At 48.4% G+C, this 17,107-nt stretch overlaps 1 protein-coding gene across 2 annotated transcripts in view; it reads left to right on the forward strand.

Moving 5' to 3' along the window:
• Positions 1 to 1,278: 1,278 nt before the first annotated feature.
• The window catches only part of Tmprss2 (transmembrane serine protease 2), a 34,040-nt gene continuing 18,211 nt past the window's right edge, over positions 1,279 to 17,107 (forward strand). For both annotated transcript variants that reach the window (XM_057764974.1, XM_057764975.1), the window contains exons 1-3: positions 1,279 to 1,328; positions 10,299 to 10,366; positions 12,763 to 12,988. In XM_057764974.1, the coding sequence (XP_057620957.1) occupies positions 10,352 to 10,366; positions 12,763 to 12,988 (241 nt within the window). In that variant the 5' untranslated portion in view covers positions 1,279 to 1,328; positions 10,299 to 10,351. The remainder of the gene's footprint in view (positions 1,329 to 10,298; positions 10,367 to 12,762; positions 12,989 to 17,107) is intronic.

Genomic DNA, 17,107 nt, shown 5'->3' on the forward strand with positions numbered 1-17,107 from the left:
TAGTCTTTAAATGGGCACAACAGATTAGCAGAAGAAAAATCATTTTAATTCATGTGAACTGGAGGGGGAATCCTATAAACTCCGTAAAGTTCTCAACCCCCAGTGCCCTTCTAACTTTGCACACCTTTTATCTCAGCACGTGGGAGGCAGAGGCTGGCCCACTTGGCTTATATAGCAAGTTCCAGGACAGCCAGGGCTACACAATGAGACCTTGTCTCAAAGTGTAAAAATCAGTGTGAGACTGTGAGATTGTCTAGGGCTTAATCTTATATTCTATACCGGGTTCTACAGAGAAATAGCATTTGCTTCCTGTGTGGGTTGTGGAGGCAAGCTATGGGTCCGTGGAGGTAAACGGGAATGTGCTAGGGGGAAAAGCCTGGAGAGAAAGATTGGGTGGACAAACGTGTCATAGAGCAGCTCTCTTTCCGGCACAGACAAGAAGTCACCTTTCCGGCACCTTTACAAAGAAGTCAGTTTTTGTGGTTGTGAACTGCCCCTACAAAAGGGGCAGTTATTCTGGGCTTCTCCAGTGTCTTCTTCAGTTCTACAAAATCAACAGCTCCGGCTGTCTTCCCGTGTCAGAGGGAGAGCTGCTTAGGAGACTGCTGGTCACCTGAATTAGTAGACTTCAGAGAGCGCATCCCCTGCCTCATTTCTGCCCCACCCTCGGTACAAACATTGTCCCATTTGCCTCTGGAAGCTTCCCAGGGGACTTTGGGTGCTGGGGGTTTGGTGGGTGGTGTAGGTGAGGAAAATCCAAGGTATTTCCACTAGGGAGGGTCTTTAGCCCGGGGGGTGAGTCACCTATGCGCTTTAGAGGTGATGTTGCCAACTGGGTCCTGGCCCAGAGGCCTCCTTGGTGTCCGCAGAAGAGAGCCTGCTGGGACTGTGAACCAGCAGCTCCCGGGCTTCCAGGGGGCCGGGTTAGCGCTCCCTTAAGGTCTTCCCCGTTAATTCACACTGCAGTCCAAGGACGGTGTCCTGCCGGTACCCTGACGGTCCCATGGGCCTGGCCCTCGAGGGTGTGCAGCTCCGGAGGCCGGTCTGCCAGGGAAATGCCTTTGGTCTCTTTTGGTCCCGCCGTGTGGGGGAGGAGCGCGCCCTGGGCTTCCCTCGGGGAAACTCCTCCTCCTTCCCTGGGACAGGCGCTCCGGTCGTCCCCTCCTCCTGGCCGAGGTGACCCGGCACCTGCGTTTAGGGGTGTTGCCCTGGCTCCTAGGACGCCGCCTACGGAGATTTAAGCAAGAGCTGGGGGAGGTCGGGGACTTGGGACGGACGAGGAAACCCAGAGCTTGGGCCCAGGCGGAGAGGGGCGGGAAGCGCAGCAGGTGAGCAGTAGGCGGGACAAGCTCGTGGTCTCCACACTGGGTCCCTGTCTGGGAGTGGGTGATTCGGGTCCACCCGACGGTGCCCGGCTGGGGCGTCTGGGGTACAGTAGGTTAGGCGAGGCCAGGGCGCGACAGGTGCGACGGTCTGGGTCTGAGCGGACCGGGCGCACGTTCTGGGTACTGAGAGGAGACCTGGAGACCCAGATCCCGTGACTGAGACCCCAGGGCGACTCCGTAGATTCGCGGCTTGGTTTATGGTCTTGCCGGCCCCTAGCTTATGTATTGGAGAAGAGAGTGTCTGGGGGTGGGGTCCTTCGGTGGAGCAGGCTCCTGGCTCCTATCACCAGTCCCTTCCTAGGACGTAGATGCAGAGATTCGTCCGCAGTTCTCTTTGTTTCGGGAAAATCTCTGCGGTCCGGCTGGTTACCTGAACTCCTTCCGCTCCTTGGTCCCTACCGAGGTGGAGAGAAACTGGAAACTGGTTGAGATGCAGAAGACTGATACAGGCGGCGCTGCGGGGCCCTTGGGACCCTGTCAAGACGCGACCCGCCCGCCAGCTGGGGGCAGGGAGGACTCCAGCGGTCCGGTGCGGTGGCCCGGGTCGATGGTGCGGACCAGGCCGCTTGGACCTGAGCACTCATTGGAGCGGGCCCTGGAAGGGCTGGCACTGGAGAAGCCGGCCCGGCTGCCAGGGGCGAGCTACCCATTCAGGAGAAGGCTGACCACCCGAGCACGTGTATCTCTTATCGGGTGGGACTTGGGATGGTGGCAGAGTAACCCAACGGGATAGCTAGGCAGTGGACGCTGTGTGAGAGGACCTGATAGCCCAGCTGAAGAAATGAACTGTCCCACTGCCTGAAAGTTTATGTGTCCATGCCTCGGAGGGTGTGTGTGCCTTGTGGCTGTGCTTTTGCTTGCTGAGAGCCCAGGCCCTTTCCGATATCCAGTAGTTCTGTCCCGAGCGCATAGGCCTCTGGCAGCTAGTTTAGGAGAAAGCAAGCGTAGCAGCCCTAGGTGGACTTGGAAAGCAGGGGACCCTGCAAGGGTTGGGTTTGAAGATCTTGCATGCAAATACTTAAGTCCTGTAGCTAAGACAAGCCATCCAGTGCTGGCTCCTTCAGCTTCTATCCGGCAAGAGCCAGGCATTGTGGAAAGTTCCAAAGGGCACCTAACAAGGTGCTCTGAAAATCCAAAGTGAGGTGGGGGTTGTTTACCTGACTCAGGAGGAGGGGAGAGGTTTTGCAAGTGAGGTTAACAAGTTTCCTTCCTAGCAGGAAAGCTGGGGGTTGGGCAGTTTGACTGGGGACACAGGATAAAATGTCCCAGGCTGCTAAGCTACTGCGGTAGTGGGTGGTGAAGGACCTCCAGGTAAGCAAGGTGACCTATTCCTCACCTTTCCCGTGCTTCTGCTGAAGAGGTGCTTGGGGGACTTCTTCCAGTGACCTTCGTATGGCATAAGAATGGAAACTCAAAAGCCAGGTGTGGTGAAACTTATCCTTAATTCCAGAACTTGAGAAGTAGAGGCAGGCACATCTGGCACTCTGTGAGGTCAAGGCCATCAACGGCTACCCAATAAGACCCTGTCTAAAGAGAGACGGAAGGAAGCAAGAGGGAAAAAAACTGGAGTGTCATCAAGACAGGAGACCAAGTGCAAGAACTGAGGAGTGTTCTCAAGAGCTGGGGACTGCTTATAGAAAGCTGGGACTCATATCTCAGTCTGGTCTTTTCAGGCATCTCTGGTCTATGTTCTCAGCTCATTCCCAGGTTTGATCCTAAATGTGCATGTGAACAGGAACACACACACACACACACACACACACACACACACACCCCTTTGTGGGCTTTCCAGATGAAAGATCTAGGAGTCAAGTGTAGAGAATTTGTTTGCCAGTGGCACTGTTATCATTGGAGGAGGAAGTTTGACCACACTGGTACAATAGCTGCACACCGTGGTGTGGACACTTAACGAGTTCTTTATAACCCATTTGCCTCACCTCAGCTGTAGACTGATGCAAAGGCTAGGTAGCTCGTCTGGTGCCCCTACGAATCAGGGAAGCAGAACAAAGGCTGCCGTCCTCAGTGGTCAATGCTGTAAGCATTGTACTCTTAGGCAAAGATGTGTACAAGGGGCTTTGTTGACCATCTACCTGCAAAGAGTTTCAATTCTTTTTCCTCCCCTTAGTCCTGAGGTCACAGTGTGGTGGCAAGTCAAAAGAAGTCTAGGAAATCTGGGTACGTCAGATGTCTGGAGCCAGGCTGCCATGCTTCCTAACCCCAAAGCCTCATCTCTTTCTGCAGCCCCACAGTGACCAGGGCCTGGGTATTACTTAACGGGCCAGAAGACTAAATCCTGGATTATAGGGTCATGAGTGACAGACACTTGTGTGGTTATTCTATAGGTGATGAAGCCTGGGTATATGAAGTATGGTATTCCAGTACGAACTTCTTCATAGTCTGAGAGGGTCACTCCCAGCAATGAGCTCACCCTGAGTCCAGGAGCTACCATGAAATAGAAATCAAGAATCCAGTTGACTACATCACTCTTTGCATTTAAGCATTGAGGAGCTTAGGAAGATGAGGAATGAGGGGGAGGTTCCTTAGCATGAGGTATCGCTCTGGTTTTGAGAATTCACCAAACCCTGAAAGTGGGAACCAAGAGTTTTTTGTAAGCTCTCCAGAAAGTTCTGTGTCTAGGAACTCCTGGTCAGACCAAGCCCTGTAAGGAAGGAAGGAAGCAAGGACTACTAGTCAGTCAAGTGGCTGGTCAGTTTGGGTTCCTGAAACTGGCCCTGCTGGGGAGCAAGGCAAAGGAGGTATCTGGGGGTGGGCAGAAGAACTCCCATGGAGCCACACAGCATGTGGGGAAGCTTTTCCATCCACCGTTGCTCACCCAATTGTTCCCCTAACTGTCCTGAAGGCTGAAATTGCTAAACCTTGCTTGCGTAGGTTTCTCCACACTTTCTAGAATACTCCCTAGCTCCCCACCCCAAGCTGTCCCAGGACGAGTTCAGGAGCATCATGATCCTAGGAGCTGAGACCTGCAAGGTCAACTTGGGGAGCCTTTACGTGAGGCCCCAAGTGTAGTGGACCTGGTCATGAAGGAGGGTGGTTCATGTGTACGTCATACCAGGGCAACTACGATCTAAACCTGCCTGTGGGTTATTGGGTGGGTGGGGGTTACATGGTCCTTAGAGTCTCATCTGATCACAGTGGCCACCCTAAAGGATGACCCCGGAGTAGATCTGGGATTCTGGAAAGGAGGAGAGCTGTACCCAGGGCTTGGTTCTCCCAGCAGGTGATCATCAGGAGAAAGAAACAGGAACACATAGGGACATCTTGGGAGGAGAACCCATGTGGGATACTAGAGGGTATGTATACTGTCAGTGACCTACATTGTGCGCAGGGTGGACGTTGAAGAGGTCAGGTGGCTGAGAGACTTCTGTCGCGTAGGCAGTGGGCGAAGAGAGGAAGTCTGCCTGTCTTGCTTGTGTGCACAGGTGAGCCATCAGGCATGGGGGCTTGGACTCAAGGGGCAGGGAATAGTAACAAAGCACCTACTGTGTGAAGGTCAGCAAAGGCTTGTGGTTGTAGAAATTCATGCAACGGCAGTGGGTAGACAGAAGCCTCGGGCTCAATGCTGTGCCTGAGGAGTGAGATGGTAACACGGTCATATTCTCTAATGAGCTGAATTGGCGGATGAAACAAATCTGGCTTTGTTATTGCTTGTTTGCCCAAGGTACAACACAGAGAGTCAATTTCCCTTTAATTTATGGCCCTCGCTTTCCAAGAGTCATCAGGCAGGTGGCTCTGAGCTCTTTTTGGATCTGAATGATCTGAGCTCCAGGACAGGAGATGATTTCTAGGGACCACAGATTTGGAGGTTCTTCTAAACAGAACTCTGAAAAGCGTTCAAGTTCACTGTCAACAATACATTCTAATGAATTGGTAGTGCCCTTGTAGCTAACTCTTAGTCATTTTTATTCCAGAGTGCCCTGGGAATCTGACCTTCCAGTCCAGGCTCTGTGCTTTGAGGACTTCACATTTTCCTAGTAGCTCCCATCCTCAGCTGAACTTTTTTTTTTGCTTTTTTCGAGACAGGGTTTCTCTGTGGTTTTGGAGCCTGTCCTGGAACTAGCTCTTGTAGACCAGGCTGGTCTCGAACTCACAGAGATCCACCTGCCTCTGCCTCCCAAGTGCTGGGATTAAAGGCGTGCGTGGGAAATTTGGTTTCCCTGGGCCTAGTAAAAGCCTGACTTCTGGCTGCTTCAGTTCCTTAATCCTGAGGGCAGCCTTTGAGTTTGCATGGCCTGAACCAGGTCTCTTCACCATATAGCAGCGGCATAAACACTGGAAGGCAAAGCCTGTTTTCTGTTCTACTGAGCGCAGAGCTGGAGAACACACTTTCACTCCATCTTTATGACAGTTGTTACTCAATATCCTCATTAAACAGAGTGGCCTGGGCAAGGTCAGGGGCCTGGATGTGTGTTGAGGAGTTCCCTTGCCGTGACCTGGCGCCTTTCTGTCTCAGTGTTAGATGTATGCTCAGCTCTGTGTACCTGCAGTCTGTGGGGTCACCCACCACGCCCAGCTTGTGAAGCTGGAAATGTCCTGGTGTGGGCTTCCCATCCCTGGCTGTTCAATTTTATCTTACTCATGTAGCCTCTGGAACGTGAAACAAAAACAAAAAACTTAAAAAGACAAAAATTGTTTGTATGTGTGTGTGTCTATGTGTATATGCATGTTTCTGCCTGTGTGCAGGTGTGTGTTTGTGTGCAAGTATGTGTGTGCCTATGCATTTGTGTATCTGTGCATATGTGTATGTGTGTCTGTTTATGTGTGCCTGTGTGTGTATACATGTGTTTCTGTGTGTCTGTTTATGTGTGCCTGTGTGTATACATGTGTCTCTGTGTGTCTGTTTATGTGTGCCTGTGTGTATACATGTGTCTCTGTGTGTCTGTTTATGTGTGCCTGTGTGTGTATACATGTGTCTCTGTGTGTCTGTTTATGTGTGCCTGTGTGTGTATACATGTGTCTCTGTGTGTCTGTTTATGTGTGCCTGTGTGTATATACATGTGTCTCTGTGTGTCTGTTTATGTGTGCATGTGTATGTGTGTGAGCATGTGTGACTTAATTCCCACCCTGAAAAGTTTGTAATATCCTTGGGACAAGGAGGCATTCATAGGGACAGATGGGGTGGGCCTGCCTCTTTTGAGGCATTTTGTCTTTCTTTCTTTCTTTTTTTCTTTCTTTCTTTCTTTCTTTCTTTCTTTCTTTCTTTCTTCCTTCCTTCCTTCCTTCCTTCCTTCCTTCCTTCCTTTCTTTTCTTTCTCTCTTTCTCTATCACTCTGGTTACCAAAGCTGGCACTCCCAACAAACCTGGCCCAGCCACCCATCTTTAATATACCAGATAAGGAGACAAGTCATAGTGCAGAGCAGAGAAAGTAGATTTATTATTTGGCCACATTGGGAGAAGGAACAGATAAAGGGGTCCAGTGACCCCAATTCCACTTTGGAGGTCCATACATAGATCTATGTTTAAATAGAGGGTGAGATGTGTGCACATCTAAGCAGTCCTACTCAAGGTATGGTCCCACATATCTGGTCCACCATTGGATCAGCTCCAGTCTCTCCCGCATGGTGTCAGAATTGTGTGAAATCTCCTTCTGGGCAAGAAGTTCCTCTGGTTGGCCTAGGCTTCAGCCTTTTCCTTCTCTACTGTGGAGTTCCTGAAGAAGTCTTAATTCTTCCAGGTCCCCTATTTCGGTAGTCTGATAGCACAAGTGTCTCTCCGTAGACACCTCCCCTGCTAGGGCAGTATTCCTATGTTCAATACGTGTTTATGCTGAATGTCTCAAACCTCACCCTATTCTTCCGTGTTTTGTGGGCCACAGACTCTGGACAGAATAGGAATCTCTGCTGTCTTCTGTCTCTGGTTTTCCCTTGACAATCCATGGCTGGGCTCCTGGCTTCCTCCTTGCATGAATTTCAAGCACCGAGTCATTGCTCCTTTCGGAGGGCTCCCAAGCTTGGAAAACTGCCAGCGGCTTGGATTTTCATTTCCTGAAACTTCAACCAAACCCATAATTGGTGCGACAGACCAACAAGCTAGCAGGAACTCAGAGGAATGAGAGCCGGTGCAGCTGGGCTCTTCTGGAAGGACCCTGGGAGGGTGGCCTGGCTAGTCATGCCTGTGGGAGGAAATCAGGGTGCACCAGGTAGACGTCCAAGCTTGGAGTCTGTTTTACAAAGTGGGTGTAGAAAAGACACACCAGTGGGTGACAATTGTACCATTTTAACAGGCGTAAGTGTTTCCCACACATTTTAAATGGTGACCCCTCTCGCTGGTATGTTACTCACTTTCCTTCCTCAAACCCAGAAAGTTGTTGACTTTAACATTAGAAAAACCTAGAATCTCTCAACATGACTTGATTCTTCTATTTGTTTGGTCTACAAGTGAAGAAATGAGTGACCTGGTGGATTTTTACTGTGACTGATTCAGTGTTCCAAGCCATTATCATCTTTCTTCATTGCAGGTTGGTGATAAAATTAGTTTTTATTTAACTAAGACTACGGTGACACTGTGTACCAGTGCCAATGGTGTTATTGCTAATTTACTCAAGCTCCCGAGATCAGCATAATCTCTTTTACATCTGGAAAGAGAATTGAGGCATAGGACTTTCCCAGGTCACGGCTAGTGAGAGACTGAATCTAGGTTGGGATTCTAGTCCCACCTAAAGCCTGGCCCCCAGTTTCGTGCCATCTAGCTATGTAGCGCTGCCTACTACTTTCTCTGTATTTAACTGTCAGGCTTGTAGGTGTGTAGTGTAATGCATGCATGTGTATGTGTTCTTGAGTGTGTGTAGGTGTGCATACACATGTGTACATACATGGAGATCCAGAGTGGATGCTGGGTGCCTTCCTCCATCTCTTTCCATTTCAATGTTGGAGATAGGGTATTTTACTGAGCCTGGAACTCACAGGATAGGAAATAATGTCTTTATGTCCTAGGGATCCTCCTGGCTCTGCCTCCCTGGCACTAGGATTGATTACAGGTGGGCACCTCCATTCCCAGACTTTTATGAGGGTTCTGGGGTCCAGACTCAGGTTCTCATGCTTGCTTAGCAAGCACTTTTAGTGCCTGGTTCTCATAGATAAAAAGGGCTTCTCCTGGCTCCTGAACTCCTCCCAATCCATCATCCTGTGGATGAGTAAACTCCCTCTCTCCCCCATGATGGTTTCTTAGAGTAGTCTTGGATCATTTCAAGTCCAGATGGGAGGAGTGAAGCAAAGCCCTCATAGGGAGGATATCAATGAAAAACAGTAATTCAATAACCTCCATTAAGGCAGGGTGAGCAACAATGGAGTCAGGAACATCTCAGCAGGTGGAGCGAGGAGGCAGGGAACTTTGTGGTGAGGAAGAGACTTTGATTCTCAACTCAGCAAGGGAGAATGGCAACCTACAGCAGGGAGCAGTGTCTGTGGATGAGAAATTGGTAAGAGACAGTATGGGTGAGAGAAATCTGGTTAGACTGTCTTTGACAGGGGTTTTGCTGAAGGCAAGTCAGTCACCAGGTATCCTTTGAGGATGATAGAGGACTATTGAAAATTGGGATTCTCAGTAAACAAATTTATCAAGGTTTCATTAAACTAGATTTTCATGAGTGAGTGTGCGAAGGTTCAGAGGATGGCTTGCTTAAGAAACGAACTTGTTGCTGATGGCATCTCTGCTTAATATTGACTTTTCACACATGACTGCCTAGGAAATGACCCAGGGACTTCTTTTCATAACCACACATCATTGAGTCGGTCAAAGCAATTAGGCCGGCGTTGTTTTCTGTTAGGGTTTGGGATAGTAAACAGGTTGGGGGTGGATTTGTATATCATTCATTGTTTCTTCCTTGTGATGGGTAACTGACAAAACAACTTACAGGAAAAAGGATTTATTGTGGATCTTTGTTCCGGAAATGGCCTAGGACCACCTCCTGTCTGCATCAGTGGGAGCTTGAAGCTGCTTGCTGTCATCTGGTAGATCAGGAAGCAGGACCTCTAGCCAGAAGCAGAGCCAGGGAGTAGAGCTGGCCTGTAGACCGCAAATTCCATGCCTAGCCTATGTTCAAAAGGTTCACGCCCTTCTGAAACAGCACACTAGCTGGGGTGCTATTTCACATTGTTATAAGGAACTTTTAAAACACATTACTTACTAAAGCTTAGGTAACCCTGTGAGGCTTTATAGAAGAGTCCAGTGCAACTGTCTCTGGTGTTCAGTTGCAGGCCACCAGTTCCATGCCAGGTGCCTTGAGGAACACACCCATGGAGTTCCTCTAGAAAGGGTGTTTCTGGTCCCACCAGCTGCTCCTCTGCTGCCCCGCTCTCTGAAGACCCCCTTCCATGGACATTTGCAGTGAACTCCATCTTATCAATGTGTCAGCCATGGTATCCACTTTGCAGAGTCAGGCTCGTTCAGTTACCTGGCCAAGGATGCTTCCAGGAAGGGGCACAGGTAGACGATAGCCCCAGGTCTTTGCCTTCTAGGCCTGCTGTTGCCCTCTATGGGATGGGATTTCTCTTTGATGGTCTTGTGTTTTTCTCCCATGAATCTTCCTTTTGGTGAATGTAACTGGGAGGAGCCATTATTGTTTCCCCGCTGAGAACCATGTAAGTGTGGAAGGACTTGGAATCCCAGGTTCAGCCATGGGTGCTCCTGTAGGCAGGGCCATCTGCCTGTCCCCACTTCTTCAAGGCCAGGCTCTCTTGGTCATAGTAGTTCAACTTGTCTCCCAGTCCCACTCATGAGTTTCTCTCTGCCCCATGGCATAAACACACCAGGAATGAGGGGACCTGGGAAGATGCAGGTGGAGTGAAGGCTCAAGGCCAGGGAGAGCTGCAGCTTGCTCTAGGACAATGTCACTTTCACCTAGAGTCCTCCAAAACCAATTGTACTGAAATATTACTGTGTGTGCTTTCCACCAGGGTACCTGGAAGAAGCCAGACACTCACCTCCTCATGCTGCTGACACAGCCAGGATGGCTTTGACACCAGTAAGTGGTTAGTTCTTACATCGCTGGCCATTTCCTTATTCCTTTGTTCCTCTTCCACAGCTGTGAGCAGGTGGCCCTTTGTTCAACGTCTCTGAATTAGTCACTGTTCCATCACTGTGAGGAGACACCGTGACTAAGGCAATTCTTACAAGAGGAAGCGTTTAATTGAGAGCATGCTGACAGTTTCAGAGGTTTAGTCCATTATCAGCTTTGTAGGGAGTACGGTGGCATGAAGGTAGTTTCTGCAGCAGTAGCTGAGAGTTCTGGATCCTGATCTATGGCAACATCCCCAGTGATACACCAAGGCCACACCTCCTAATTCTTGTATTCTTTTCAAAGAGTTCCACTCCTAGCGACTAAGCATACAAATACATGACCCTATAGAGGCATTCTTGTTCAAAATACCACAGTTATGTGGGAAAGGGTGAGGGCAAGGATGGAGCCCAATACGGCACGGAGTGTCTCAAAAGCCATCCTGGGCAGAAGTGGGGTTGGTACACTGTGTGTGTTCCCTTCCTCCTTCAAGGCAATAGGTGTGCCTATGGGAGAGGAGGAATGGGGCAGAGAGCATCAGGTTAGGGAGTAAGGTGTGTGACAGTCCTGCCGGTGTCTGCCTCTCGATGACTGGGGAACAGCCACACCTGTATAAGGCGTTGGGTCGTCCATTCTTGCTGGGAGCCCATTCCCTAGAGCAATAAGAGTCTCATGCTCTACCGACTGAGCTAGCTGGGCGTGTTCCCTATAGCAATAAAAGCCATTGTTTTTGTCATCCTCAAGCCTGACCAGTCCACCTTACATATTCCATATTTATAAATATTTACCGGCTAATAAGAATAATTTTCAAGGTTCTAGGAACCTAGGACACATGCCAGTGTTCCATTTTAGTGGGTCTCTGATACTTAGTTTTTGTTTTGTTTTGTTTTACTAGATCTCTTTATAATTTATTTAAGAGCTCCATCCGGACAAAGTGTTTGGCACATCTTGGCCTTTCCTCCTAGGAGGGGAGCATACTCGGAGGCCATTTGGATCTGGGCCAGACACTCACCTGATTTCTGAATCTGGAGTGTTCTGTTTAGATGAGAGATGGTTTTCACTGTCCCACCTCTCTAGCTTCAAGTCACAATCTTTGGACTTTCGAAGTAGGGAGCTGAGTTACTAATCGCAGATTATTAACCTTGGAGTATTCATGTTGCCATGCTTAAAATTCTCAACCTTTAGGCCAACAAGACAGCTCTATAAGGTAAGAGGTGACCTGCATTCAATCTTTGGAACCCTCAGGGTGGAAGGAGACAACTGACCCTCACAAGTTTTCCCTGATCCCTGTTTACACACATGTGCAACACACACAATACATAAATTAGCTTTAAAAAAATCTGAACACTTAGTGAGCCCTGCTGAGGATATCTGCTTCCAGAGGATGGTGTCTCGTTATTCCTGAGGTCCGTGAGAGAGCCTGAGCAGAAAGGGGGCGGGGCTGGAGAGGTCTTAGGTAAGAACCGTTAGACATGGATGAAGTGGGATTTCCGGAAGAGGTCCAGTCCCTGAGAGAATGAGGAGAGTGGAAATAAGAATGCCAAGCTACCAGGTTCTGAGGGACTGCCAGGCGTGGGAGTGCAGCCTGGGGAGGGTCATGCAAAACGGGCTAAGTACAAGGATTGACACCCCAGCAGAGGATCCTGCTTTTTTCACATCTAAACATCACACAGTTGGGCCCCCAAATTCCCCTGAAAGGGCACCTGAACCCTCTGCACCAAGATGCCCATACTGGATAGGGTTGCTTACGCTGAGCTAACAGCACCCTGGTGAGGGTAGGTAGGTACATGATTGCCAACTCCAGCAGCATGGAAGAAGGGACCCTGGTAGAGAATAGCTGGAGGAGCCTGCATCTTGGGTTCATTCTAGCGGATTCTCAGCTCAGCTGAAAAGTGTGCACTTACCACACCTAAGGTTGTACACAGGAGCTGAATGTGGTCCCTTCAGCAAGTGAGTTCTCAGACATGATCTGTTCTGATTCAGCCTGGCTTGTGATTTCACATCTCAGTGCTCGGGGGGTAACCTGGAGGAGGAACCAGAGCAATGGGATTCTAGCTCAGTGACTGCTGACTCTAAACTTGTATTCATTTTTTCTTTGATTTTTTTTTCCTATGGAATCTCAATTATCAGTCACTGTTTCTTTATTTCAAAGAACAAATAAAGGAAACAAGTGAACAAGGAAAACAAAGCCATCAAAACACACACTGTTAAGCATTCTAGTTAATTCAGACACAGAGTCTAGTCATTCTAAGCCATACCATAGTTGGTGAATATGCTGGCTTTCTCCCTGTTATGCTACTAACTTCCCAAACTTTACGGTGCACGAGAGATGTAACTGCTGAATCTCTTTTCCCATCATTTAGGGGTCACCTCCAGGAATTGGACCTTACTATGAGAACCATGGGTATCAGTCTGAACATTTCTACCCGCCAAGGCCACCTGTGGCTCCCAATGGCCACAACCTGTATCCAGTCCAGTACTACCCATCTCCAGTGCCCCAGTACGCCCCGAGGGTTACAACACAGGTCTCAACACCTGTCATCCATACACAGCGCAGGTCCTCAGGGACACCGTGCACCTCAAACTCAAGTAAGACTCTTTGTCATTACAGTTTCTGGGTCTGCCTTCTCTTGGGATCTCTTATTCACCCATATGTTGTCACTAACTCTGCGCAGGCAGCCGGAGCTGTCTGCCTTCCACTCTGTAGCTGGTCAGGGCCGTGGCACTGGCCTCACCTCTCTTTGGAACTCTCCCCTTGGCTTTTGCTGTAGCACCACTGTGTGCTTGCCTAGCTCAGCTGGTCTTTTGGCACATGGCTTATTATTCTTGCCTCTGTGCTTTTGGGAGTGTTGTCTTGAATCAATAGTAAGTACTCAAGGTTAGGAGTCTTACGTGTTATTGGTGTGCCCAGAAGGCAGAGGGTTCAAGGTTAAGATACCTCCTGCGGCTAGCCAGAGACATGTTACCGCTCTCACGTCAGCCAGTGCTTGCCCCCAGCAAAATGGTCTCCCCCATGATGGGGTTCCTCTCCTTCCAGGGTCTGCCTGTATCCTTTCTATGGGAGCCAGGCAGCTGTGGCATGACTGCTCTCCCGTTCCCAATCACTTCTCTGTGTTTAGAAGATACTCTGGGAATAGCACAAAAATGGATGTATCAGGTCCTCAACCCCCCTGTAATCCCAGAATAGTGCTGAAGGTTGAGTATGAAAGCTGAATGTCTTTACCCTGTCCTTGGCCCTTACACTCCAAAGGTTATTCTCTCTCCAGATTCTTTACCCCTGTGTCCCCCCATCTTTTGATTCAGACTGTTTCCAGTGTCTGTGTGGTGTAGAGGACAGATAGAAGTGGTTCTACTGATAGTTATTTTTTTAGATTTAGTTTTCATTTATGTGTGTGAGAGCATGTGTATGCTACATGTGTGCGGGTGCCTATGGAGGCCAGAAGGTGTTAACCTGGAGCTGGAGTCGTGGGTGCTGCGGGTGGCTGTAAACCACTCAACATGAGTGCTGGGAACTGAACTTGGGTCCTCTGGAAGAGCAGTAGATGTTCCTAACGGATGGGGATCTCTCCAGCTCTGCACAAGCTTTTAACAGGTAGTTTCTGTTTTATGAAATGAGCACCAATCTTTATATCTCATGTTTACTTCAAGGTTGATAGGGAAGAGAATTCTGTGGGCCACCTATCACTTCATCAGCAATCAGGTGATAGGCCTTAGGCCTCCGGGATCTGTCTGTCTTATTTAGACCTTTCTGGCTCTCCTGTTGTCCCCCGCCTAGTTATGTTCCACTACTTGACCCTCTGTGTGGCTCTTCTGTCCTTTGCTCTGCTTTACCTCTATTCTCTTGCCCCCTTCCCTCTACAAACCCCTTTTGTTTTAGCCCAGCCAGGGTCAGCTGGACTGAGGTGCAGAATGCAGGGCCATTCACACATCATGGTGGCTGAAAGAAAGCCAGGGTGAGGAACCTGTTAGTTGTCAGAAGCCAAAAGGCCTATGTAAGGTTGCACCCCCAAAAAGACTGCCCTGCTATCAGCGGCCAGCTCAGAAGGCAGAAGGGTCCCAATGCACCCCACTGAATACGTCAACATTCCAAGGGAGTAACCAGGAAGTGACAGACATGGGAAAAATATGTTAGTTTCCTGCCAGTTGCCTATATATAGGCAGGATACACCCTAGGGTGTGATTTTCCACTATAAACCTGCATTGTAAAACCTCTGACTGTGCTCGGATGAAATCTGATGGTCAGGCTTTCAGATTGGTGTCTTGGGCTTCCTACCATTGGCTTGCCAAAAGTACAGATTGATGTCCATGTCCCATGGACTGGAAAGTAATCTAGTAACTTTATTTTATTATCTTTTGAACTAACCTTGACATTGTTCTTAAAATTATGTTACTGGGGCTGGAGTAATGGCTCAGCAGTAAAGAGCACTAGCTGTTCTCACAGAGTACCCGAGTTCTACAACTCCAGCTGGAGGGAATCCAATGCCATCTTCCAGCCTCTGAGGGCATGTGTACACACACATACACCAAAAAGAAAAAACATGTTGTTCACATATAAGACATAAAAAGTCTACATTTTTTCCCAAAATGATCTTGAGCTCTGAAACAGCGCATTTTTAAGTTGGAAGCATTAAATCAAAAGTCTCGAGTGTAAGGACATTCTACTTCAGGTTTATCTGTTTGCTCTAGCAATTGTCATGGAGCGTTCCCATTTGAGTGGCAGTGTATGCGTCTGCAAGAGCCTTTGAAGAATTCAAAGTCAACAGTCCTGTGATGCAGAGATACCACAGGGTTGAGTCAACAGGCTGTGCTGGTAGGGTTGGATGTAAACGAACAGTGGCCCAAGACTGAACCGTGCAAATCCGTGCGGTGCTGACCGCAGCTGGTGACACATGCCTGTCCAGAGGTGAAATGGGGGCTTGCTGCTACAGACAAGGTCCTGAGCAAACCAGCCAGAATGTGACACTGCACATGCCCCAACCAGAACTGAAGGACACCTGATTTAATCTCCCTTACTCACGAGCCAAGTTACTGATTTAGTGTTTGTTTTTTTCCCTGGCTGAGCTGAGCTAGGCTCCTGAATATGTTAGGCAAGTGCTTACCTCTGAGACACATGGCCAGCTTTAAACAAGTTATTTTATCTCAGGTACAATGGCATGCAGAAAAGTTTCCCAAAGAGGAAAGTGTGCTTGGTAATTCATCAGGTGAGCCATCAAGAATTTCTCCTGTGGGTTTCTGGGTGGCTCCACCCTGGCGCCTGAAGGCATAGTCACCTCTCACTGGGTTTTGATAAAATCGCAGCCTGATGAAGCTTTCAGACCTGGGCCTCCACTGTGAGGCTGCTGGGAGTACAGGTTGCCCACTTTACCATAGGAGCACAATCCCTGTTGATTGGGATGAGGACCAGTCCCCAGGAACTCTTTGAAAGCTTTTATGCCATTAGCAGAATGCAGTAACCAGATAAAAGCAAGACTTCTGGTCCTAAGCAGATCAGTTTGGGTCTTTTGACTCCAGAACTCAACCTGACTCTGCCCTACTGACTTCTGGAAGTACACTGCATGTAGCTGGGATTCACAGACTTCAAGGCACTCTCTAGCCTGGGAGTGTCTGTTTCAGTGATGTTTCCCCTGCCCTGAAAGAAACCTCCAGGGATCCCTGAGACTTGGACTTCACCTTGAGAGGGAGTTGTTGGGAGTGATGTGCCCCTCACTGTCAGAGGCCAGGTATCAGATAAATCAGGGTCCCTTCCCTGAGATCTGATTCTTTCTTCTGAAACTTGATGTTATTTTTGGTTCAAACCTCTGTCCAGAGTGCTATTCCTCTTTGCTATGGCTGGAGAAATCAGTGAACTATTAGAAAATATTTCTCCAAATTATTTTATTCTTAGCTGAATTTTTACTCTTATTTTATGAGTGCCTGCACCAACGTATGTGCACCATGTGCATGCAGGGCCCACAGAAACCAGAAGAGGGCACTGGATCCCTTGGAACTGGAGCTAAGGGTAGTTGTGAGTCACCTAGTGTGACCTGGGAACTGAACTCAGGTCTTCAACAAGTGCTATTAAGCTACTAAGCCATCTCTCCAGTTCCTTGCTTTGGGTTTTGTTGTTGTTTGTTTTGAACATTTATTTATTTATGGCAGGTGAGGTTCCAAAGAGTAGCCTGTTGGATGAAACTCTCTCCTTCTACTCTGTAGGTTCTGGGAATCAAATTTTCAAAACCTTCTTACCCTGTCTTGGCAAGGTTTGGCAGTCTTTTTGATTGTATCCTGTTTATCCAGTCTGGACACAGTGCATTTTGTCAGTGGTCAAAGCAGGGCCAGTTCTTTGCCCAAAGGTCAGTTTTGTCAAAAAGAAAACAAGCTCCAAGTAGAGTGTCTTCAGTACCCAACATCTCTCTGGAATAGATTGGTGCTGCCAGGACCAATCGTGTCTCACATCAACAGAACCCTAAGTTATTTAAATGCCATATTCTACAGTTCTCTGAAGTGATTGAAGATTAACTTTCTATGCAGAATACAGTCTCTATGTATCTAAAGAACCTGATTAGTCTAACTATAAGTATGACAAACATGGATGACTATTGACCTATAATTCTTACTACCTATATAACTTAAAGACTAAGACTTCATATTAAAAATATTAAACAGTATTTAAACAACTGTGCAGCAAATGAGTACAATGCCCTCCAAATGTGAACAATATATAAGTAT

The sequence above is a fragment of the Chionomys nivalis genome, chromosome 3 (genome assembly GCF_950005125.1).
Source record: "Chionomys nivalis chromosome 3, mChiNiv1.1, whole genome shotgun sequence".
In the NCBI taxonomy this organism is placed as follows: domain Eukaryota; kingdom Metazoa; phylum Chordata; class Mammalia; order Rodentia; family Cricetidae; genus Chionomys; species Chionomys nivalis.